The following is a 27,852-nucleotide window of genomic DNA, read 5'->3' on the forward strand; positions in this document are numbered from 1 at the left end:
CTATAAACCAACAAAGATCTTTCTAGAAAAAAATATTTCATTACTAGCTGACCCGCGCAACTTTGCTTGCGTTCAATAAGAGAGAATGGATCAAATTTTTCCCCGTTTTTGTTACATTATTTACTGGTGCTCTGCTCCTTTTGGTCGTAGCGTGATGATTATATAGCCTATGTCCTTTCTCGGGTATCAAAATATCTTGATACCAAATTTCATGCAAATTGGTTCAGTAGTTTAGATGTGTTTGAGTAGCAGACAGACAGACAGAGTTACTTTCGCATTTAAAATATTAGTATGGATTAGAAAAAATGTCTTGAAAAACCCAAGGATCCCTAATATTCTGCTTTACTTAACAACAGTTCACAGAACACGTTATATTGATACGAAACGCACGCGTACATATAACATTCTAGTGTAAATAAATAAATAGTGTAAAAATAAATAACAATTTTGAAAATAGTGAAATAAAACAAAAATTGAAAAAATAAATTGAAAAGTTTATGGTGCAAAAATAAAAGTGTTATTCGACCAATAAATATTTGAAAAAAGAACAATAAAAAAAGAAAAAAAGTGTTGTGGAAATAACAATAAATAAATAAATTTTAAAAAGTCTATTTCAAAAAAGTCACCATTAAAAAAAAGTGTAAAAAGCAATAACAAAAAAAAAACAAATGATAACTCAACATTAATTTTAAAATTTAGACCAAAAAATTTCACAATATACATTTAACTATCGGATTAACTATTTGCCAAAAAGCAACAACGGTATGAAAACAACTAACTAATAGATAACCTATATTTAACTATAACCAGTGAAATCTTTCAAAATGACTGAAGTGAGAATCGCAGTGCCGAATTTCGGGAACAGTAGTGTAAATTCAATTAGATTATATTTGAGGTTAATTTTCCATTTGTTCGCGGTTTCTGGCTTCTGGTTCGTCAGTGGTTATGGTGGTTACATTTGGTACTTATTGATAACCGAGAAGATAGAACTGGATAACCCTGATGTGTTAAATATTAAGTGGTTTACGCCCTGCTTCCTCACAAACTGGAATTTCGTGAGTTCTTTTTTTTGTATTAATATGCTTCCGTAGACAAGTTTTTGTATTCTTTGTTTTGTTATTTTTTGATACAATTTAGGAAGACAATAGGTATTTTATATTACGTCTGTGAATCAAGTCCCCAACCCGCACTTTGCCAGCGTGGTGGACTCAAGGCCTAACCCCTCCCCCTCGTTTAGGAGGAGACCCTTGCCCTGCAGTGGGACAGGATTAGGACACAGTAACTTGTAATAATGTGACAGTAGGCCAGAGTAACTTGTAATAAAATCTCTTTGGCTTCAAGAATCACAAATGAGTACACGGTTCATTAGGTTTCTTTCAGTGAGCTCGTGAGTTCCCAAATATCGACCTTTTTTGTGTAAAGAAAAGATTTTATTACAAGTTCATACATACTATGATGCGAAAAGACTTTTTCCCCGACCTAATATATCTAAATATTATTTTTTTCCTATGGTAATCGATTCGATGCAACAGTTTCAATGTGCTTTGCTCTATACAATCTCTAAATACAACAATTTATACCTGCAACTTGCCTTGAGCTTGATTAAAACTTGAATTTAAACAGGTTTTAGGAAACCATTTTGTTATTGAGACTCTGTGAGATGTTAGTGACCTATCTTACAAGCTTAGAAGGAAGGATATCGTTGTCCTTGTTCCATACATACATATTTAACTTCGAACCATTTATTTTTGTTACCCATTAAAATACTAATAGTCGGTTTCCAGTCTCACCGGGTGCAGCTGGATACCAGTATTTTACATGGAAATTTCATATTTATAACTTTTATTGTTTAGACTGTGCGATGATAAACAGTCAGTAAATCAGTCAGGACAAGTAATTTTATATAATATATTATATAGATTGACACTAATAACAGTCTTAGGATTGCCTGTTTATATAGGCCAAGCATATACATAAATAAATTGCATGTTTTATATTAAACTAGCTGACCCGCGCAACTTCGCTTGCGTCACATAAGAGAGAATGGATCCCAATTTTCCCCGTTTTTGTAACACTTTTTACTCATACTCTGCTCCTATTGGTCGTAGCGTGATGATATATAGCCTATAGCCTTCCTCGATAAATGGGCTATCTAACAGTGAAAGAATTTTTCAAATCGGACCAGTTGTTCTTGAGATTAGCGCGTTCAAACAAACAAACAAACAAACTCTTCAGCTTTATAATATTATTATTAGTATAGACTAGTCTTTGTCCGCGTGGAAACCCTTCCCGTGTAAATCCCGATCCCTCGAGATCCCCGGGATAAAAAGTAGCCTATGTGTTATTCTAGATCTTTAGCAACCTACATACTAAATTTCCTAGTAATCGATTAAGTAGTATTTGCGTGAAAGAGTAACAAACGTCCATACATACTCACAAACTTTCACATTTATAATATTAGTAGGATATGTACTCCATGCATTGTTTATAAAGACAAAATCTATACTTATAATAAATCTGTAGAGAGGTCAATTCTGTACATTGAATATATTTAAAAAAAAACCAATGGGGGATGTTTAGTAACGGATACTGATACCGAATCTACAATTTATAATTTTCTTTTCTGTCTGTCTGTCTGTCTGTCTGTCTGTCTGTCTGTCCTCCGTCTGTATGTGTCGCTATCACGTAAAAACTACCGGATAGAATGCACTGAAATTTGGTATATGCATAGAATAAGTAGTGGAGCAATTTCTAGGATACTTTTTATAGTATAAAATTTCAAAGATTTTTAGGAAATTGAAAAAAATACGTAGAAATCGTTTGAACCTGCGTTTCCCTATAGAGACCATAGATGGCGTTACAATCCATTTCACAACATTCGCATAGTTAACGCGGCGCCTGCCGTATCGATACCTGTTGTTCGCACCAACCAATAGATGGCGTTATAAACCGCAACAAAGCATGTTTTTTCTAATTAATTTATTTTGATGGCTTTATTGTAAAAAAATACCTTTGAAACATGCTATACATTTATAAGATTTTTAAACATAAATGTTGTATGATATATTACACAAAAATGTTGGTTTACGTGGGTCCGGTGCGATCGGGATATCCTAGATGGCAAACCGAGTAATTTCGTTTGTTGTCGGTGTTCGCCGCAACTGACAGATGGCGTTGTTGTTCGAATCACATAATATTTAATAACCAAATGAATTGGTTGCATTAAGGAAATAAATTGGATAGCTATGAAACAGACTATGTGGTAAGTTTTAAAAAATAAACAACGGATGATATAAGCATAAAAAATAATTACGGGTTACGCGGTTTCGGACGTATCATCGCAAGTATACATTATTACGCGTCTGAAGAGCTCCGGCGCAGATAGGACCTATAATAATATTCTGAATCCAGACGGATAAGCAATGGTCAGTCTATTATAAGGTATTATATTTTACAGTGTAAACTGCTACGGATACAGACGAGAGCGGAAAAGAAGATAACCACAGGAAATCAGGCCTGCCTGAGCCTGTGTCACATTGTGTGCCTTTCGGGTCCCTTTCGTAAATAACCATTAGATGACAAAACAGTTGTTAACATTTTTATGTGTAGGTGTATCGAGCGCTTCGCAATTCGCGTGCTCAAACCAATAAGCAACAGTACGAAATTCACGCGAGCGGAGCCGCACGGGTCAGCTAGTACATAAATAAAATAGCATGTTTTATATTATATAACTTCTTCATCAATCTTGCGATAAATGGATGTGACAAAAACAAAACAACGATTCCACAATACAAGCTATATCGATATACACAGTTGATAAAATGGTTTATAATTGCTCTTCTACTAGAAAAACTAGTTTAAATGTAATTACTTACACGCAAAGATGGCCGTTTAAATACTTCATATTACTTACTATAGCTTCTATTTTCGGCTTCGGCCGCATAACGATTCCCATACGGAACAATTATTTGTGCGATCCACAAATAATAGTTTCGTGTCTGGTTGTACTTTGTGTCCGTTGTTTGTATGTTTGTAAAAGTCCCCGCGACACAAGAGCAATTCTTAGCGCGGGAGTTGACTTAAAAAAAATATAGCGGCAAAAAATATTCTATGTGTTATTCCTGGTTATATTTAATACCTGTGTACAAAATTTTCTTTGTGTGAAAGAATAACAAATATATAATAATAATAATATGTATATCTACAAACTTTTGCAATAAATATGTTAAATGATACGTCCAGCAGTATTTTCCTGAAAGAGTAATATACATACATCCATTCTCACAAACTTTCGCAATTATAATATTAATAGGATATTAGCATCCCAAATAGTCCGGAGTTTGGTACCGTGCCCGGTATATGGTAATAGACTCGCCCAATATACTTTGTTAAAAGACAACTCCCGCACTAAGAATTGCTCTTGTGTCACAAACATACAAACAACGGACACAAAGTACAACAAGACCCTAAATAACTATTTAATTGTTCCGTGTGGGAATCGAACCCACGATTTCCCGACGCAATGATAGTGGCGTGGCGACCTAAACCACTGCGCCACGGAGTCATCATATATATTACATGGGACTAATATTGTTAATGGCGAAACGTGGGTGTATTTTATCTCTGCTTACTCCTATGGGTAAAACAAGCGTAATATTACATACGCACTTTCAACAACTTGCGTGAGAGGCAATAACTACTACTTCATTTCAGACATATTTATTGAAGATGTGCCGGTTCGATTCCCATGTGGGGCAACGAATCATTGGGTTTTTATGCCAAGTATTTAGTTTTAGTTAAGTAATCTTCGGTATATGGCAATAGACTCGCCCCCTATTACATGGTACTTGAAATGTTGAAAAAATTATAGGGTCAACGACTGTCACAAAAGATGACTCCTTAAATCACTTATTTATGTAAAAAAATATATTAGGTCGGGGAAAAAGTCTTTTCGCATTATAGTATGTATGAACTTGTAATAAAATCTTTTCTCTACACAAAAAAGCTCGACATTTGGGTACTTCACGAGCTCTCTGAAAGAAACCTAATGAACCGTGTACTCATTTGTGATTCTTGAAGCCAAAGAGATTTTATCACAAGTTCATACATACTATAATGCGAAAAGACTTTTTCCCCGACCTAATATTTAAAAATAACTTTTTATATAAAAATAATAACATACCTACATGAAAAATGGTTATTCTAAAAATACATATTGTGAGGTCAATAAATACATAAAAAAGTATATATTTATTTGACTTTGACAAAACGAAATAATATGTTCATTTCATTATTTTCATTCGTTTTATGTGCATTATTTTTAAATTAACTGCACATTTGGCGCAGTGGTTAACGTGGTCACGTTGCCGAAATAAGTGCAACACCGCGTGTTGTGGGTCCGAATCCCACCCGGAATAAATATTTGTGTGATGAGCTGAGAGTTGTTAATGTATCTATATAAGTATGTATTTAGAAGTATATAAGTATGTTTATCAGTTATTTGGTTACCATAGTAACAAGCTCGGCTTAGTTTGAAATCAAATGTCCAATTTTAGAATAAAAAAGCAAGTGAACCTCGGGCAATAGTTAGTCTTTTATCACAGCCTTATTATATACAAAGTTTGTCGAATTTATGTCTCCGCTGGGACTCAAACCCGGGCATGTCAGTCCCTTAAGTATGTAATTCTACTTTAATCACTTAAACTAAATTAGTAAAACCATTTGGCGATTAAAAAGAGTGGCCTGGAGTTTGTTGCCAGCTCCTCTCATTGGCCCTACTTTCCGAACTGGCGGTAAATTCACTCTCTGTATCATTGACTATCATAAGTGTCAGCATTTGACCTAAGTGAATAAATAATTTGATTTTCTTTAGTACTAGCTGACCCGCGCAACTTCGCTTGCGTCACATAAGAGAGAATCAAGATTTTCCCCGTTTTTGTAACATTTTCCACTGGTATTCTGCTCCTATTGGTTGTAGCGTGATGATATATAGCCTATAACCTTCCTTAATAAATAGGCTATCTAACATTGAAAGAATTTTTCAAATCGGACCAGTAGTTCCTGAGATTAGCGCGTTCAAACAAACAAACAAACAAACAAACAAACAATCAAACAAACAAACAAACTCTTCAGCTTTATAATATTAGTATAGATTATAATTTATTAAAATGTCAGTCATTTCGTTACATTGTTGGGTTTTTGAACTAAAGGGTCAAATTGGGGCTAGAATGAGGAACTTACTTGTATTCAGAATAATAATGATCTATCTATCGTATGGTTAGTGGTCAACCTAGTTTCAATGTTGTTCAAGCCCGAAAGGCCTTTGACGTGGCTTAACGACTGTTATCTTAATTGACAACAACCGGGACCGACTTTTTACGTGCCCTCCGAAGCATGGAGATGCCTAGTTCAAATACCACTATGCGGTCACCCATCTATACAATGACCGCGCCAACGGTTGCTTAACTCACAGATCGTTTACCGGTGAGCACAACTGACTATGAGCGCTTCATCCTATCCGTCATGTGATAGGTATTGATAAAAAAGGAATAAGAGATCGAATTACGTCAATATAACCAATTATCAACAAAACAGGTTTTTATTTATGTTTGATTTTTCCTTAAGAAGTTCAGAAAAGATGACTTAAGTATATAAATTTTTATAAGCTTTTGCTTGAAAAGATTTCCTGGAGTAAAAAGTATCGTAGGTGTTAATCCAACCAGTCTTACCGAGGAGTATCGTATTTATAACCCGGGTAACTGTGTTGTGGAGGTCAGATAGACAGTCGCTCCATGTAAAATACTGGTATTCAGCTGCATCCAGTGAGACTGGAAGCCCCAACATAGCTTGGAAGAAAGGCTAAGCTGATGATGACGAATAAAGACACTGGTTTATATACAATTATCTAAGGAGTATTAACGAGCATACAAATCTATACTAATATTATAAAGCTGAAGAGTTTGTTTGTTTGTTTGAACGCGCTAATCTCAGGAACTACTGATCCGATTTAAAAAAATATTTTTATTAGTGTTAGATAGCCTATTTATTGAGGAAGGCTATAGGCTATATATCATTACGCTACGACCAATAGGAGCAGAGTACCAGTAAAAAATGTTACAAAAACGGGGAAAATGATGAGCCATTCTCTCTTATGTGACGCAAGCAAAGTTGCGCGGGTCAGCTAGTAGTATATAATTACTATTCCGTGTATATTATATATGTACTTGAACTTGTTACGCTTACAGGTCGTTATTTTCAAGGTCTATATACTTAGTTGTATATAAGCACTTCCTAATGTGTTTTAATACTTGACTGCCTCTGTGTAGTACTGCCATTGCGTCGGGAGGTCGTGGGTTCGATTCCCACATGGAACAATTATTTGTGCGATCCATAGGTAGTTGTTTCGGGTCTGGTTGTACTTTGTGTCCGTTGTTTGTATGTTTGTAAAATGTTTTAAAGAGCAATTCTTTATGCAGGAGTTGTCTTTTTATACAAAGTTTTTTATCCTAATAATATTATAAACTAGCTGACCCGCGCAACTTCGCTTGCGTCACTTAAGAGAGACTGGGTCAATTTTTTCCCCGTTTTTGTAACATTTTTCGTTACTACTCCGCTCCTAATGGCCGTAGCGTGATGTTATATAGCCTATAGCCTTCCTCGATAAATGGGCTAACTAACACTGAAAGAATTTTTCAAATCGGACCAGTAGTTCCTGAGATTAGCGCGTTCAAACAAACAAACAAACAAACAAACTCTTCAGCTTTATAATATTAGTATAGATAGTATATAGTATAGATGAGACAGTTTGTGAGAAGGTATAAATGTTTGTTACCTTTTCATGCAAATACTACTGAATCGATTACGATGAAATTTGATATGTAGGTAGCTGAAGACCCTGAATAACACATAGGCTACTACTTTTTATCCCGGAGTTCCCGAGGGATCGGGATTTACACGGGAAGGGTTTCCAAGCGAACGAAGTCGCGGGTGGCCTCTAGTGTTACATCATTATAATAAACTAGAGGCTTATATACCAAATTTCATCGTAATCGGTTCAGTAGTATTTGCGTGAAAGAGTAACAAACATCCATACATACATACATTCTCACAAACTTTCGCATTTATAATATTAGTAGGATAATTTTCGATCCCACAGCTGTACTGCGATGGTAGTTTTATAGGTCACTAGTTGACCCGCGCAACTTCGTTTGCGTCCAATAAGAGAGAATCGGTGAAATTTTTCCCCGTTTTTGTAACATTTTTTACTGGTACTCTGCTCCTTTTGGTCGTAGCGTGATGATATATATGTCCTTGTCCTATGTCCTTTCCGAGCATCAAAATATTTCCATACCAAATTTCATGCAAATTGGTTCAGTAGTTTAGGCGTGATTGAGTAGCAGACAGACAGAGTTACTTTCGCCTTTATGATATTAGTATGGAAGTATGGATAAACTTAAGAACAGTGTTATAAAGATGTTTTATAAATTCATAAATTACAGGATCTTTATATTTAAACTTGAAAAACTTTTACCTACGTCAATATTGACGCAATCATACAGGTTTTGTGGCAGTTGACCATAAATTTTTAATAAATGATTTTGGTTATTTTAAAACTATAGCATATTAAGTTACCTATATTATAAAATTGCATCAATTTTGACCGCCTCCGTGGCGCAGTGGTTTAAGTCGCCACGCAGAGATCATTGCGTCGGGAGGTCGTGGGTTCGATTCCCATACGGAGCAAATATTTGTGCGATCAACAAATAATTGTTTCTGGTCTGGTTGTACTTTGTGTCCGTTGTTTGTATGTTTGTAAAAGTCCCCGCGACACAAGAGCAATTCTTAGTACAGGAGTTGTATTCTTTCATAAAATTAAAATATACAACATTTTAAGACTTGTGTTTGAAAAGAATCCTTGACCACTTGAATGTAAGTTAAGTAGCCTTAACCACTGAGCTATAGGCGCTTTTTATTAATTTATTTATTTTATAACGTTCGAGTATAACTGAACCAATTTTAGTGTGTTTTTTGTCATACAAAAGTCCATTTGTTATAATAACAAAGATTCTATGTGTGTTAGTTTGTTTGTATATTACTCAAAAACGACTAACCCGATTGTATTGCAACTTATATGAAATGGAAGCTTGAAATGTCGCCTATAAGTTGTAAGCACGAACTATAGAAAAAACGCTTCAACTTTTTTTTGTTTATTTGTTTGAATGTTTTTTCCGATTAGCCTCCAAAACGTCTATACCGGGTTTGATTTGGCTCTCACTGACCGATAATTCTTAAAGAGTAACAAAAACTAATTATTCATACAACGTTTCCGGTAGACAGCGATGCGGAGGAGTACTTCGATGCATGGGGCTCTCTCCCTTTCCTTTTTTTACAATTGGTATATATATTAATATATTTTATTTTAGTTGAAACACCTATTATAAATAGTTAATATTATTTTTAGCTTCAGTGAGCAGACCAACAGTATTTACCTAGTATATAAAAAAAAATAGTCACAATTGATACCAGTTTTAAGAGTTGAGTCTCATAATGATAAATTATATTATACAACGGAAAACAAAATTAACTATTGTAATACGAAAAATACATTCATTTCACACAAAAGTTTCATACAGTATACACGATTATATTTTTCAAAAAAATATGTATTTTTTAAAGCGAAATTCTGCCGATTTTGATTTAATTTTGAGAACGGCATTTCATTTCTTGCAATGCGATTTATTTTATTTCGTATCAGTTTATGGGTATCTTGTGAGGGTTAATTTAACCCCGGAACAGAAAAAGAATTATTATTTCAGTTTAATATGGGATTATAGTGGTTTTATGGTGACAAACTGGAATGTGGTAAGTTGTTTTATACAAATTTTAGAGGTTTTAATAAAGGTTTATAGGTATAGTAATTTCCGCCCGCGACTTCGTCGGCGTGAAAAGGTTTCCTGTGGTAAAAAAGTATCCTATGTGTTATTCAAAGTTATAAATTATCCATGTATCAAATTTTATGAACATCTGTTCAGTAGTTTTTTCGTGAAAGAGTAACAAACATATATCCTTCTTCACAAACTTTCGAAATTATTTTTATATTAAAAGACCTACATAACTCGAGTGTATAAAATAATATCATATTCCTTTATAAAGTATTACCAAAACGGTAAGCTTTAAACAGGCTATATCTGAGTTTAATAAATAAAAATCTGTTTAACATTCTCTCAGTTTACCCGGAGTTAGGATGTTAAGGTTGTAGACCTTCGTGCCTCGGAGAGCTCGTAAAGCCGTCGCCGCGTCGGTCCTGCGCCTGATCTCTCACTGGTCGTGTCTACCGCCCCACCGTACTCTGAGAGATAAGGAATAGAGATTGTACCTGTGTATTGTACACACACTTGGACACTATTAAACCAAGTCCTGCACAGTTGGCTGGTTTCAATGAAAGTGGCCACCTTAGCCGAAACCGGCTACGACATTTTAATTTAAAATTTTATCTCGATCGGTTTAGTAGTTTAGCTATATCCGCCTAATAAACGAGGTTGAAGCTTTATCCTTCCTTAAAGTGATTTTTTAGATCGAATATAATAATGTATTGGCTATGTCTTTTCTTTTTACCTAAACAAGAAACTACAGACGTCATGGCTGGGTAGAAATTATCCTGAGTTCTGACGTACGAAACTATTTTTAGTAAAAAAGGAAAATATCTATGAGTCTACTTTGTTATTTCTTTTTGGCGGGATGGACAGTTAATTAGTTGATGTGTCACACTACTACCTACGTGACGCAGTTTCACTGTGGGATCGAAAACTATAGCAGGGGGGTTCCACTCCGCAGAGTAGGTATGATCGGCCGCCGGGCCGCATATGCGGCCTATCTCAGTAGGTTGCCACTCGGCGCGCTCGCTGACCGCGTCGCGCGATTTAGTGCTAGCTACACTTATCTATTTTCTTAATCTGTTTTCTGTTTAAATAAAAAAAAATGTCAACTAAACAACAAAAATCCCGTAATAAAGCTAAAAGATACTGTAGTGTTTATGGGTGCATGAACAAAGGCAATACGGAATCGAAAATATCATAATAATATAATAAATATATGAATATCATTTTTTAATATCGTCGGCGCAATCCACGGAATACCTGTTAAAAAAGTGGCGGCGGCCAATCGTTTGTTCTATTCGCTTTTTTATGTATAGTAAAGTTATGTAGATACCTACCTATATTTATTTAATGGCCAGACAGCAATACAATTATAATTTTATTTTATAATGATTAATGGGTTTTTCAAACACTATTAGGAACAGATTAACATGTTTTGAAGTATTGTATTTGCATAGGTACACACTGTTCTCTTTATTGATTTATTTTAATATTTATGTCGACTAGTGATAACCCTGTGTTCCGGCGGTGAAACCGGAGACGCGCGGCGATACCCAATGGAGTATGAACGCTCGCGCAACGCGATAAGTTTCAATTTCGTGTGGCAGTCGTTAGTGTAGGTAATTTTTTATGCCTAAACTTCACTTTTGTTCAGAAGTGGACCTTCTGTACGGTAGTACTATTACTTATTCTGTGACTATAGTATATAATTAATTAGGTACATTATTTCAATGAATATGCTTTCATTATTTTTTTATTTAGACAACTCCGGCATTAAGAATTGCTCTTGTGTCGCGGGGACTTTTACAAAAATACAAACAACGGACACAAAGTACAACCAGAAACAACTATTCGTGGATCGCACAAATAATTGTTCCGTGTGGGAATCCAACCCACGACCTCCCGACGCACTGGTAGCGGCGTGGCGACCTAAACCACTGCGCCACGGAGGCAGTCGTAATTTCACATAAAACCAAGTCCCGTGTTTTACAGAATCCGGTCAAAATGTTTATTATTATCAATGAAAAGGATCAACACTGTTTTTGTACAGTATAAAAGAACAAAAAGTCCTTTCAACGCTTGATACAAAAAATAATAAAATAGCATATCTCACTAACAACTTGTTTGCTTGAGATATTTCATTATTTATATCAAAGGTTTATCTCGTTAATTACCTTGAAACTTTATAAACCATTGTATATAAGGTGGAATTAAACTTTGTATCTACATACATTATATATTATTACGAATGTTATATAAGGAGATGAAGGCAGCGGTGACTAAGATACACCAACATTTCGCCATTAACAATTTTAGTGCCATGTAATAGGATGAAAATGTGTTACTATATTAAGTATTCTCAATAAATAGTGCTCGTGGCTTAGTTGACAACAGCCGCGCGGATCGATCTCTGGGGTTAAGCTACGCTTCCCGAGGTTGTTCTGTAGATGGGTGACCATCTTGTACATATCGAGTTCCTTCGAGTTTCGGAAGGCACGTTAAATTGTGGGTCCTGCCTGTCATTTGCAAAGATTATTGAGAGTCGTTTACAGTAGTCAGGCACCCTCCGATAGGCAATCGCAATTAATGGCAAAACATGGGTGTATTTTATACATCTCTACACCTTTTAGGTTTAAATAATCGTGTTTGTAAAATAACCGGTAACATTAGCACAGCAACACATTAAAGATAGAAAAAAAAGCATTGAAAAACACAGTACCTGAGTTTTTTGCTACAAAAGTAATAAAAATAATATAATGAATGACTTGAACGCAAGTCATTGTAACACTAATAAAATTAAAAATTGCTAGAATATTACCGACTTTTTTGAGTCAAAGATCTTGTAGGTATATAAGACTATTCATAATTTTCCACCGTACGTTTTCCAAAAAGTTGAAAGTCTGGCAACCAATATTACCGAAGAGTATCGTGTTATAATCCGGGTAACTGTGTTGTGGAGGTCAGATAGGCAGTCACTCCATGTAAAGCACTGGTATTCAGCTGAATCCGGTGAGACTGGAAGCCGACTCCAACATAGTTTGGAAGAAAGGCTAGGCTGATATATTATTATGGTTTTCCATCGTTCATAATAAGGCGTTCATAGCCAGTTGCGCTCACCGGTCGGTAAACGATCTGTAGGTTACAACCCTTGTAACGGTCATTTCATAGATGGGTGACCGTATACTGGTATTTGAACTGAGCGTCTCCTTGCTTCGGAGGGCTCGTAAAAAGTCGGTCCCGGTTGTTGTTAATTAAGATAACAGTCGTTAAGCCACGTCAAACGCCTTCGCCTTGAACAACTTTGACACTAGGTTGTCCACTAACCATATGAAAACAGAAACATAAAATGGGCAATGACACCTTGTTTTTTTAGTTTTATTTTGATATTTTTCAAAATGTGTTTTTGGTTTTGAACTCAAAGTGTAATGTTAGAATAGTTTAGTATAGAATTTAGTGCATAACTAAGTGCTTAAGAGTTTAGTGAAAAGTAATTCTTTATGCTTTTAGTTACCTTTACTTCCATACGTAATTCATACATACATACATAATATGCGTGTAGGAGAGTCAGAAGCTTGAAAGTCTGACAACCAGTCTTACCGAGGGGTATCGTGTTATAACCCAGGTAACTGTGTTGTGGAGGTCCGATAGGCATTCGCTCCATGTAAAATACTGGTATTCAGCTGCATCCGGTGAGGCTGGAAGCCGACTCCAACATAGTTGGGAGAAAAACTAGACTACCTGTGGACCAAATATCATCAATATCTGTTCAGTTCTAACGTGAAAGAGTAACATACATATTCACAAACCTTTGTATTTATAATATTACTAAGATTTGTATTATCTTAAAGGTCTACAAGTTAATAAATATTAATGTATTACTGTATTTTAGCAAACGACCGTTTTGACCTCTATATGACCTTGCATATAGGAAATAGTTTCTAAGTTTCAAGGCTTAGGTTAAAATATGACCTTACATAGTGACATTAATTTTGAAGATGGTTTTTGTGGGTCAAGGGCACGCAAATAACAATAAATTGTTACGTGAAGCAAAAAAAAATCGGGTCAAAAATTATCCTATGTGTTAATTTAGGTTATATATTATCTATATGCCAAATTACATTACAATCTAATCAGTAGTTTTTGAGTGAAGGAGCGACAAACATACGACCGCCTTCATCTATACTAATATTATAAAATTGTAGAGTTTGTTCAGTTGAACGCGATAATCTCAGGAACTACTGGTGCGAATTGAAAAATAGTTTTACTGTTAGTCTATTTTATTGAGGAAGGCTATAGCCTATATTACATCACGCTACGACCAATAGGAGCAGAGAACCAGTAGAAATGGTACAAAAACGGGGAAATGTACCTATGACCCATTCTCTCTTATGTGACGCAAGCGTGAAGTTGCGCGGGTCAGCTAGTCCAGTTATATTTTTAAAAGAATTACCTATCATCATCGCTTCTGTAGTGCAAGTATATGCAACTTCTGTATAACGTTCCTGGTTTGAGTCCAGGGTCGGGCCATAAAATTATTTAAATTTAATACGATATACGACCGGCCGCCATTTTTTGATAGTATTCTCTCCCAGGAAACTGTAGCTCTCATGTAACTGTGCTCTATGTCCCGGGAAATCAATATACACAAATCAAGTTTTGCCTATATACCAGTCATAAATAAAGCAAGCGAAGCCACACGGGTCATCTAGTGAACACCAGACAATAGAAAGTGAACAGCGAAAGCATATGATGCATTTAATTGATTTCAATAACATAGCTATGGTTATTAGTACTATACTAAAAATAGAAACTATGAACATTTGCAGCGGTAAACGATCTGTGAGTTAAGCAATCTTTGACGCGGATATTATGTGGATGGGTGAGCTTTGTGCGATCAAATAATTGTGTAGGCAAAAAGTATTCTACGTGTTAATCTAGGTGCAAATTTCATGAAAATCCGTTCAATAGTTTTTGCGTGAAAGAGTAACTGACATACATCTGTCCTCATAAACTTAAGCATTTATAGTATAACTAGCTGACCCGCGCAACTTCGCTTGCGTCACATAAGAGAGAATGGGTCAGAATTTTCCACGTTTTTGTAACACTTTTTTACTGTTACTCTGCTCCTATTGGTCGTAGCGTGATGATATAAAATATGCTTTGTTTTTTTCACGAAAAATATTCTTAAAGTTATTTATATCTCTAATATAACGAAGTCGCGCTAAGCCATATCCGCCATTAAAACAGTTGCCATGACAACGGAATTTTGTTAATTTAATGTCATTATAATATTGATTATTCGCGATTTCGTTCGCCACCTGAATTTTCCCGGGAAATGCGTCATTTTCCCGGGGTAAAAAGTAGCCTATGTCCTTTCTCGGGTATCAAAATATCTCCATACCAAATTTCATGCAAATCGGTTCAGTAGTTTAAGCGTGATTGAGTAGCAGACAGACAGACAGAGTTACTTTCGCATTTATAATATTAGTATGGATATTAGTATTATAAAGTTTATAAGGATATTTATGTATGAATTTTATAACCTGAAATACATTGATTTAATTACATAAGACTTACATTGTAAAGAGCGAAATGTGCGTGTATTTCAAATATCTCTGCCCACACCTTTAGCTATTACAAGCGCGATATTATGTATGTATGAGTCTAATCTGTACTAATATTATAAAGCTGAAGAGTTTGTTTGTTTGTTTGAACGCGCTAATCTCAGGAACTAAAGGTCCGATTTAAATATTCTTTCAGTGTTAGATAATCCATTTATCGAGAAAGGCTTTTAGGCTATATAACATCACGCTATGGCCATTAGGAGCGGAGTAGCAACGAAGAATGTTACAAAAACGGGGAAAATTATAACCAATTATCTCTTACGTGACGCAAGCGAAGTTGCGCGGGTCAGCTAGTTTGATATATAACCTTCAGCTTGGCATCAAAGGCGAACGGCAGGTTTGTATGAAGAATTCGTACAGCTTATAAAATGTCATGTTTAGGTTTACTTTTTGTTTTAATTGGTAGCTAATATGATAGACAAGCTTATTTTAAAATTCTTATATTTTTAAAAGTTGGGAGGTAAAAGTTATGTCCATTTTTAGAAGCCCCCATAGTTCGCTAAATTGCTCAGATGCTGTCAAAACCACAATTCAAAACAACAGCAAATTGGCGGATGCGTAGACGTCAGACGAAAAGTGACGTCTCATGAGATTTTCTTTTTCTTTAGTTGTCAACAAATATAAGCCATGGACCAAAAATTATTATTTAAATAAACAAATACTTTCTAATTAATCCGGACTTCTAAAAATAATACTCCCAAATAAAAATAAGTGACTTAGTCCCCTTAATAAGTGGTACAAATTCTGTTACGAAACAACACAAACTTTAAGCTGTACGAAATCTGCCGATCTCCTTTACTAAGTTACCTTGATAATAAACTGATTAATTCATAAAATATGCGAGATTTGCAACTAAATATGATTAACAACATTTTAAACTAAGTTTTTGTATACTATTGTATGTTATTTTTGTAAGATAATTAACTGTGTAGATTAGTATCAAGTATTATATTATAGTGACTGCCTCTGTGGCGTGTTTGATAGTTTTGATAGTGAATGCGACTGCCGTGCAGAGGTCTCGGGTTCAAAACCTGGGTCTAGAAAAATTTATTAGACGTTATATTTACACATCACATAAAGTGACATTGTACATTTTGTTTAAAAGACAACTCCTGTACTAAGAATTGCTCTTATGTCGCGGGGACTTTTACAAACATACAAGCAACGAAAAAAGTACAACCAGATCTAAAACAATTATTTGTGGATCGCACATATAATTGTCCCATGTGGGAATCGAACCCAAGACATCCCGACGCAATGGTAGCGGTGTGGCGACCTAAACCACTGCGCCAGGGAAGCAGTCAAAATATATATCGTTAACCTACAACTTGCATTACCTAATTTATAAATTTATTAACTGTATTACTAAAACGCCTGATAAAATAATAATCGCAATACAATTGATTTGCTATGAATAAAACGAAAGGCGTTTTGTTAAATTTATATTTTATTTGTTGATTACTTTCTCAGGTTGTATGTATTTTCGTTTAAATGGATTATTGTATATTATATAATGTCTTATCTATACATATAATTATATTACACATTGCATTACAATATGTGCTGCTTTGTAAAAACAGTTTAATTCCCTATTTCATTCCTTAAGGGTAGATTTTGAAAAACTAAATTCTACATTTCATCAAAATTGGTTTATTATTTAGAGCGTATTAAAGTAACAGATGAATACCTAGACTTACGTTTTTTATAGTTTAAGCATTTAAAATACATTTACTATTGAAAGTTAATAAAAATAGTTATCAAAAGAAAACAATAATAATACAAGTAGATTATACCAAAAGAACTAACTGAAATATTCTTTTTGAAATTTCAGCTTTGGTATAACAATTATCATTAACATATAAATACTAATTAAAATAAACAAACAAGAAAATAATTATTTAATCTACCAATTATGAAGTACTAATTAATTGCATAGAGGGTAACACAATTTTATCTGTACAAAGATACGACAATGACAAATCTTGTTAGTCGCCCCATACCATTACGGGAAGCGGGCGTCTAATATTATTATAATTTTAATCATATATTTAGTATATAGTGTTATTATTAACATTTTTTTAAAATATAAATTTTGTGAAAAATCGTTAATTTTTGAAGATATAATTTTGTAATTTGGTTAAATTAATGTGTTATTTTTTGCAATTATTAATTTGAAATTTGTTATTTTCAAAATAAAGTGCTCAAATTCAGAATATTAATACCAAAATAGATATTTTTATTGAATAAAAGTGTTATTTTAATAAACTATAATTGAAAATTATCAATAGATTTTTTTTAAAGTGTTATTTTCTAAAATATAATTTGAAATATTTCCTGTTATTCAGTGTCATTTTATTAGTTAAAAAAATGGAAGATATTTTATTCAAAGATAGTAATATTTTCTACAATATACTATGTTTTTTGATTACGGAAAACGAGAAATTGTTTGATAGAAGTGACGCTAAGTTATACTGGACTACTGTATATCATCTTTTTGGAGTGTTGCATCACTTTTATGTCAGCCTTTTTGCAGCCGGACTAGATATAAAAAGTAGTCCTCATATAGACCTAGATAATCTGTACAGATTTCGGGCTGGATATTTGACTGGATGGAATTTCGTGAGTACTTTTTTAATTGCGTGGTTTTCTGTGCATGGTGTTAATTTAAATTTGAAGAAACTACATACATTAGTGTTGTTATTGAAAGAAAATAATTCAGTGCGTTTTGTATATTTATAGACTAACTAGCTGACCCGGCAAACGTTGCTTAGCCCTATAAATTAAATTGTGTCACTTAGGGGTATGAAAAATAGTTGTTGGCCGATTCTCAGACCTCACAAAATTTCATGAGAATCGGTCTAGCCGTTTCGTACGGTAACTAACAATTTATAAATTCTTAGATACCCACATTATAAAATATCAAAATTATCGAGTTTTGTTTAACTTGCTATTGGTCATGTCAATTCATTTATATAATAATCATAATTAACTAGTTTTTACCCGCTGTTTCGTCCGGTACTTTCAATAGCAAAAAACCTATGTCCTTCTCCAATATGTACTTACTTCAATAAATATGCATGTTAATTCATCTCAATTTGTGCTGTAATTCAGCAGACAGAAAGAACGATTATTTTCCATTTTTGTATATAAGTGTGTCCACAAAGTCCTAATTTATTTAGATATAAAACATGCCTGAGTTGAACACGATTTGCACCTAAATCTCTTCTTTTAAATACTTCTCACGTTACTGTATAATACCTCTATATGTACTTATGTATTCCCCATAGATACGTTTATTATAGAGGTACATAAAATCACGCCTATTTTACTTGAGGGTATAGGCAGACTTATATAAAATGCTATTCCAATGAACTATAACTACAGGAAAACGTCCTAATTGAACTAATTAACTGATAGCTAAGCAATATCATTGCGACAGTTATCAGCAAAGATAACTGTTAACAAATATTTATTTGTTTTTAACTAATCAAATGTTTGGGACACGTGACTTAATTAGGACACATGGTAGTGGGCAAACAATATCCATTTATTGTCCCACTGCTGGGCAAGGGCCAATACATTTGTTTTATAAGAAATTGGAATTATTTAACATGCAGAAGTTGACTATTTTTATATAGTAAATGCGATAGTCTAACAGTCGTTTACATGTCTAAACCGCTTAACCGATTTTGATGAAATTAATCTAGGAGATAGGTAAAGACTTGGTGCCAAGCATCAGCTATTTTTCGTTCCAAAATCTCTTTTTTATGTTGACCTGACAAGCAAAACCTTGCGGGTTAGCTATTGAACAAATATCAATAAAATTGCCTTTGTAACAAAAAAAACCCCGTCACAATAAATTAAAATAAGTTATTTAAATTTGATGAAATTTTACTCACAGATAGATAACATAGATTGACAAATATCCTATTATTAATTTTTTTTATTACCAAATGTCTTTTTACCCGGACAAAGTCGCGAACTCCAACTGGTATGATTTTAAAACATTACTTTTCTTTCATTTAAACTGTACATAATGAATCCCATTCATGTTTGATTGGTACATATGTAATTAATATAATTATTGTTTATCTAGAAAGTTATATTGACCCGTGACCATCGCGTGATTTTGTTATCAAGATTGTTATAGCTACGTAACTGAAAGACATCATTTATAAGAATTATAAGATTATATATAACTGGGGAATTCATATAAATAAATAAATATCGTAGCACAACTCACACACACAGTCATTTCCAAACTAAGCAGAGCTTGTACTAAGGTAACCAAATAACTGATAAACATACTTATATACTTCTAAATACATACTTATATAGATCAATTGATAAACAGGCTCAGAACATATACTCGTGCTCATCACATAAAGATTTGTCCCGGGTGGGATTCGAACCCACCACACGCGGCGCTACGGTTGTCGCGGCGAGATGACCGCTTAAACCACTGCGCCAAACGTGCAGTTAATATAATATAGACTGCCTCCGTGGCGCAGTGGTTTAGGTCACAACGCCGCTACCATTGCGTTGGTTACATACAAACAACGGACACAAAGTACAACCAGAGCCGAAACAATAATTTGTGGATCGCACAAATAATAATTATTCCCAGTGGGAATCGAACCCACGATCAGTAGTCGTATAAACTTCGATAGATAGAGACATGTTTTGACTAAAATATTTTCCGATCAGTAATCACGCTTATGATCACTGACCATTTAGGGTCAATGACACCACTATAATATTTCGTAATTACTATGTTTTTATCTTAAAGTAAATTAATTAACAAATCTTATTTTAACTATAATTACTCACTAATTATTATGTACAGATAAAGAATCGTATGATTTTTTCATTAAATACAATAATTATCTGAGAATTTACGGTATCCTAGTAAAGATAAGTAGAAGTCGTGGGTTCGATTCTCCCAAGAAAACATCTTTGTATTATTATTTTCTTTCTTTTTTACCATGTTTGTTCGTATGTTTGTAAAAGACTCCGTAACACCTAATTTCTTTGTATTTATTGAAGTGTCTTTAGATTATTAGGAATTTCAAAAATAATGATGTTTTCTATTGAAACCGCAACCAAATTGGCTCATCCATTTAAATGCTATGGTGCCATATACAGACACACAGTGAGACAGACACGTTGAAAGACAGACAGACAGACAAACAGACAAACAGGGTTTAAAGAATATTTGCTATTTTCTCACAAATATCCATACAAATAAAATCCGGGGTTATAACCTGTGTTATTATTTACAATCACAAGTGGGACAGTAAAGTTAATTTGATCATGTTTCTAATTAATGTTTACTTTGTATAATTAATTAATATTTCACGTGCACAAATAAACAGGACTTGAATTGATAACGATTTATCTAACTAATTAACTAACCCTCGGTTTCTTAAGTACATTTAGCGGTTTAACAACCATTATTTTGAGAAGCAACCTTAGCGCAGTCATTACATAGATTGGTGACCGCATAGTGGTCTTTGAGCTGAGCATCAGCTCCGTGCTTCGCAGGGCATGTAAAAAGTCGGTCCCGGTTATGTTAATTAAAATACGGTTAAAATAAATATGGTATATTCTGCAAATTATATGATAATGTTACTATTTATAATTAATGCGAAATGTGGTAAAATCAACAAAAGAAGTTTTTATGTTGTATACTTATTTTTAAATAACTACTCGTAAGCTCAAAGACAATACCTAATCTAAAATCAAACCCAAAACCCAGCATGAATAACAACTTATTACTACTGCGCCATCAACAAAAGTCACTCATACAATTTACAATAGTAAAAATATATTTTTACCTCAATCGGACATCAAACCCGCTTATCTATGCAGGAGGTTCAAAGTGCATCGTAAAACGTGTTCGCCCTAAATTATCGGCCGGAAGTATTTGGGGCACACTTTTATCATATGACACATATAAGGTCCGAGTGATAGCGGGAAGCGGGGCGATAAGCGGAGCGGAAGCGTTTTGTAACATGCATAGTAGTGGTACTATGTGAAAATTTCGTTCCCTTTTTTGACAAGCTTAGGGGCTGAATTTTATATATTTTATTTTATAATAATAGGCTTTTCCCACGTCAAATGTTTTCTTTGAGTTAATAGTAGCCTATGTGTTAGTATAACCCTCGGTTTTTGAGTACATTTAGTGGTAGTTTATAAGTTCAATAGCGTTTTTGTATCTCAGGAACTACTGGTCCGATTTGAAAAATTCACTGTTAGATAGCCCATTTATCGAGGAACTCTATAGGCTATATATCATCACGCTACGACCAATAGGAGCAGAGTAGCATTTAAATAAAAGCGTCAAATGTCATTGTACGCTATTGTATAATATAATATACCTAAAAATATATAATAAAATACCGTAAAATGTACCTGAGAAACCGGGGATAACTCATGCAGTACAGCAGTTAATTGTCAATTTGTGTCTTATGCGATTGATATAAAGTTCATTATGCTATATACAATTTCGTCGCTTCCTTTCCGGGGATGTGTAAAGTGAGCAATGGATTTAGTCGCGGCAAAGGTCATACTAATTAAATGTTTTTATTTTACACTAGCTGACCCGCGCAACTTCGCTTGCGTCACATAACAGAGAATGGGTCAAGATTTCCCCCGTTTTTGTAACATTTTTAAATGCTTCTCTGCTCCTATTGGTCGTAGCGTGATGATATATAGCCTATAGAGTTCCTCGATAAATGGGCTATCTAACAGTGAATTTTTCAAATCGGACCAGTAGTTCCTGAGATTAGCGCGTTCAAACAAACAAACAATCAAACAAACTTTTCAGCTTTATAATATTAGTATAGATTTATGTAATTACAGTGATATAACTCATTTAACCTTACCGATAATCTTCTTAAATTAGTTTCGTAGACAAAACTACGGTAGACACATTTAATCTTTGATAACGGTATTAAAGATTAAACTTTTTAGTAATTCCTTATAGTTATATGATAAGATAAACTGTTAGTTTAAAATATTTATAATTACGGAAGAGTTATGTTATCTATATATATGATTTTAGGTAATAAATATTTTTTAACGGGTGGTTAAAGTTGGCACCTCCCACGCAAGTGGTCGCAGGTTCGAATCCGAGGCAACACACCAATGACTTTTCGAAATTATATGTACATATATTAGAAACTAGCCGACCCATGCAACTTCTCTTGCGTCCAATAAGAGAGAATGGGTGAAATTTTCACCGTTTTTGTAACATTTTTTACTGGTACTCTGCTCCTATTGGTCGTAGCGTGAAGATATATAGCCTATAGCCTTCCTCGATAAATGGACTATCTAACACTGAAAGAATTTTTCGAATCGGACCAGTAGTACCTGAGATTAGAGCGTTCAAACAAACAAACTCTTCAGCTTCATAATATTAGTATAGATTAATTATCAAACCACTCCTATTTAATAAGCGGGCTCAATATAATTTCAACATTCTCACCTCACGAACTTATATGTCATAATCACGTGTGCATCAGACAAATATCTAATGAACAATTAAACTTTGTACTTGTATCGATATCTCCAGACATGTCCTCCCCGTGACCTCTCGTGTGTTCACGGTTTATGTGTCTGCCTGTCTTATGTAACGTTCAGTTATTATTTATTGATTTGAATAAATAAACACAAAACTTGTTATAAATTACAGCTTCAAAACTTTTGTCTTTTAAATGCTTGCTCTTTCTTACTGCACATATTCTTATTGTCACATGTTAGTAGGTGCTCCCAACATACGGTATGATCAGAGACTAATAAATATTCTAGTCATATTCATTTTTTTTAAATTGACGTTTAGTCTATATCATTGATTGTTGGCAGCGCCTCGCATGATCAATTATTGTATCAACCACATTGTAAAACTTTGAGCGATAGAAAAGAGTGGCCGTGGGTTTGTTGCTAGCTCTTGTTATAAGACTCTACCCCCTTTCCGAGCTAGTGGTAGATTCAGTAATTGTAACGACTATCATAAGTGTCAATATTTGACCTAAATGAATAAATGATTTAATTTTGATTTTGCTGTTGCTAATGTGTAAGATGGTCACCCATGCACAAAACAACCTTGGTAAGCGGACCTTAAACTCAATGATCGATCCGGCTGTTGTTACTTACCCTCTCTTTCCACTTCATATTACTAATGTCTTCTCTCTCTTTCCCTCAGTTGTTCCAGTCATGTTTCCTCACGATGTCTCTGGTGTACGACATGATGGAGTGGATGGACAAGCACGAGTCGTACATCGGCAGGAAACTGAAATACGTCAGAGATGTCATGTTCTGTGGGCTTGTGGTACCTTTGACATTGGTAAGTTAATTTCTAACATTAGTTAATTGAAAAATGCGAGTGTGTTTTTGTATTTGTTTTTATATCAAAATGGGATTTGGACAATTATTGGCAATGTACTGATAAAATAAGCTCATGGTTCCCTGGGTAGAACCTGGATATAACTGGTAACATATATACTAGTTAACTAGCTAACAAGCTAATCCAAACACAGGATTACTCAAAAAGATGTTTAGGTCTTCAGGAAAGTTACTGTTTATTTGGCTTTTCGCCTACTACATTTTATAAAAATGATTCACTGTTTTAGCTATGTGAATGTGTAGCAGGCAGACATATTAACTAACGCATTCATAATATTAGGGTGCATAACTAAGTATATTCTTATAAAATAATTCTGTAGATGCTCCCATCATGCTTCCAATACATTTGACATTTTGTTGACTACCATTTTAATATATTGATTTAATATGTTATGACCTATGTGTGTTCGGTAGTGTTGGTAGCAGCTCCTTACATCATCAACCGTTTACCGTCCGAACTGGCGGTAAATTCACTCTCTGCATCATTGACTATCATAAGTGTCAGCATTTGACCTAAATTAATAAATGATTTGATTTTGATTTAATTTCTCTCCACAGTTTATATCCTCAATGTTCTGGACAGTCTACTGGATAGACCGCGAGCTGGTCTTCCCGGAGATCTATGACCAGCTGGTCCCGTGGTGGTTCAACCACTGCGTCCACACCAACATCCTCATCGTGCTGGGCGTGGAGACGCTGCTGCAAGCGAGGAGATACCCCACTAATAGGAAGATTGAGCTGTGGCTGAACGGCATTGCTGGAGTCTCTTATGCTATTGTGTAAGTTGGTTTTGAATATATGACTTTTCAGGCAGTTTCAGTGGGTCCTGGTTGTTGTTACAGTAAGTCCAAGGACTTTCAGGTGGTTTAAATAAATTTGATGCATTTTTTTGCTACTAACGCTTTGTTAATTGGCAATTTTGTGACTACGGCAAACGTACCTTGTGACAAAATGTCGAAAAAATTCAGAAATAAAAATGCCTGGTACGACTGTTTTTGTGGCGAATCAGTAGTGTATACGATTGCCATTTGAGGTTTAAGGTTCGAAGCCGAGTAGACTTAAAATCTTTGCTGTTGATAAATTGGGATGATAGTCTGGAGTATAAAAATTGAACTTGCAGACCTACGTACCTAGGAAAGCACAAAACCCGTCGGTCTTACGTCTGATCTTTCACCAGTTTTGTCCCACCGTTTTATGAGATTGAAGGAATAGAGAGTACATCTGTGTATCAAAGTTCTACACTATGTTGGCCTTAATAAAACTCGAAGCAGGTGCCAAATATTATATTACTTATTATTACATTATAACGAATAAGGATCGAGAGAAAAGAATACAAGGTTCTACACGGCTTATCAAAATTCTATCCTACAATGAACTCGATGATTAATAATATATAAAGTACTAGCTAGTACCTAATATATTATTTGACCTTATTAAAACAAATTTCTAAACTCTCCTTTTTACTTTCAGGTACTACTCCATCTATTTCCTCGCTCACCGCTGGCTTTACAACGTCTTCGCAATCATGACCTGGTGGCAAGTCTGTCTCTACCAGATCCTCATCTGGGCTTCCACCTTCGTCTTCTACTTCATCCAGTTCCCCATCAACAGGATCTTCCATAAAGAACCTCAAGAAATCCAAGAAGAGAAGACAGAAGTCCAAATTTCGGAGAAGAAGACTGACAATAATGGATTGTCTTCTGATTCTTGGAATTTGAAGTACAGGTCGAAAGGTCTGGTGGAACATTCTAGCTTGTGATGAGTTTTGAGGTAGATTTGGAGTCCAAATATAGCTGGTCTTTTCAGGTCTGGAATGGTGTTTTGGTAGACGTAAACTGTTATTGTTGAACAAATTATGGGGCCATATGAATCTAGTTGGATAATGATACTGTTAGGCTTACTGATTGTTGTTTAATTAGAGAGTTACTTAACAACTTGGTTCTTTAAGTGCGATATTGTGTATTTTAGTGGTGTTTATTGTCACATTATAACTAAATCAGTTGATTAATATATTTAAGAAAACTGAATTAAAATTACTGCATCCGTTCGGGAGTTATGATGCCACAGACAGACAGACATTAAACTTGTAATATTCCTCTTTTTGCGCCGGGAGTTAAAAAGGCCATATATTTTGGCTAGCTGGCTATTTAAAATAAATATAGGCACAAAAATTGTATATGTAATTGTATAATGTGCCATGATATTTCGTAATACATAAAAGTATGTTGTGAAATGCATACATTTTATAAACACAGTAAAAGTAATTATTTTAGTACTGTTAGATAAAGATCACAGAGATTTTTATAAGAGCTAGTTGTTCAATGGCTCCCATAACATAAAGAACTTGTAATTAAAATTCATCGTTTACCTAACATCTTTCCTGCCTGCGACTAGAATCTTGTAGATATAGAGATAAATATAAAAATGGTGTATTTACTGAGTGTTATAGATCGACCATGACATTTGTTACCAAATTCGCATAAATTATTTCAAGTTGTTTCGCTGCTGGATAAGGGTCTTCTCTCGGTAGAAGAGAAGGAAAGGCACTTGAGTTTACCTGACTGGCTTAGTATAAGTTGGCAATACAGCATTCGTTTAAACCAGCATTGTGAACTGAAATTCTGCCATGTAATTGTTTGTTAAAATTGTATATCTAGAAAACCTGGAAACAATCTGTCTATTTTAAACTTTGGATCTACTTTTTTGCAAATTACAGTGGGGTTTTTCAGTAAAGCCAAGTTTCCACCGCGGCTAGAACGAGCCTATTAAATGGAATTCCAAAGTATGCAGTTGCGCTTGCGAGTTTAACGAAATCATTAATGGGTCCGATACGGTCGCGGTATTTAAATACTAATAATAATTAATGAAATATGTTCTGTGATAGTTAGATTATGGAGCAGGGTTCTATCAATTATTTCTAACTTTATCACTGTTTTTTTTGGGTCAAATGTTAACGAAATCAAAATCATATCATTTATTCATTTAAGTCTAATATTGACACTTATGATAGTCGTTGCAATTACTGAATCTACCACTAGCTCGGAAAGAGCCTTATGAGAAGAGCTAGCAACAAACTCTTAGCAACTTTACCTTTTCAATCGCCAAAAGATTTACAATGTGGTTGATACAATAATTGATCATGCGAGGAGCTACCAACAATCACAGATGTACACTAAACCTCAATTATGTGGTAAGGAAAACGATTTTTTAGTAATAAACGTAATGAAATAAAATAACAAATTATTGCAATAAGTGCTGTGAATAAAATATAAATATACTAAATGTGATTGCAAAGATTTTTAACTGGATAATTTGATGATATAATGTAAAAATATTCTTCCATTTTTAGTGTTAGTTGTTAGCAAAGATCTTAAATTGTTTTGGGACGAAAGTATAATTCATATTAAATGAAAGATTTTTATAAAACACACAAACCTCTTAACCGGCGGTCCTGTATGCCAAGATGTATGGATGTGAATGAAGCAAAGAAGTTTGTAAAGTGGCGTTCTCTGGGCTCGTCCTACCCATATAGGAAAAAAAGCGTAATTTTATGTACGTGTGTTATATATAACAATAAAAAAGACAAAAAGGGGTCAGCTTAGTATAAAAGTTGTTTAAGCCTACCAATAATCTTTGGCTTAGCACAACTGCTACCTAGACAACAAAAACTGGGAATTTCGAGCCCTCCAAAGCACTTAATTTTAACTCTCATGTCCCTAATTGTATATTTTACGAAGCTATCACTTTCGTTTCAAATAAAATTTGTTGTCTTTGCTATAGAATAAGATAATATTAAGTAGATGCCAATATAATTGTAATAGATATATTTTATGTATTTGTAATCGTATGGTTAAGAATGCAATATAAATATTAGAATATCGATGTTGTTTCATTGAAATAGTTCCCATAGGTTTGACGCTGCTGACTGCGCTAGCATCCTCGAAAAC

At 34.3% G+C, this 27,852-nt stretch overlaps 1 protein-coding gene across 3 annotated transcripts; it reads left to right on the forward strand.

The window, feature by feature from the left end:
- The first annotated feature begins 374 nt into the window (after positions 1 to 374).
- LOC142984556 (androgen-dependent TFPI-regulating protein-like) lies at positions 375 to 27,785 on the forward strand. 3 transcript variants are annotated; one of them, XM_076132261.1, is made up of 4 exons: positions 375 to 1,055; positions 23,706 to 23,846; positions 24,464 to 24,684; positions 25,376 to 27,785. In XM_076132261.1, the coding sequence occupies exons 1-4, from the start codon at positions 825 to 827 to the stop codon at positions 25,662 to 25,664; spliced, it is 882 nt and encodes a 293-aa protein (XP_075988376.1). In that variant the 5' UTR covers positions 375 to 824; the 3' UTR covers positions 25,665 to 27,785. The 3 variants fall into 3 exon arrangements, with proteins under 3 accessions (XP_075988376.1, XP_075988377.1, XP_075988375.1); XM_076132262.1 differs by lacking the exon at positions 375 to 1,055 and adding an exon at positions 9,769 to 9,861; XM_076132260.1 differs by lacking the exon at positions 375 to 1,055 and adding an exon at positions 17,845 to 18,118.
- The last annotated feature ends 67 nt before the right edge of the window (positions 27,786 to 27,852 follow it).

The sequence above is a fragment of the Anticarsia gemmatalis genome, chromosome 27 (assembly GCF_050436995.1).
Source record: "Anticarsia gemmatalis isolate Benzon Research Colony breed Stoneville strain chromosome 27, ilAntGemm2 primary, whole genome shotgun sequence".
NCBI lineage: Eukaryota > Metazoa > Arthropoda > Insecta > Lepidoptera > Erebidae > Anticarsia > Anticarsia gemmatalis.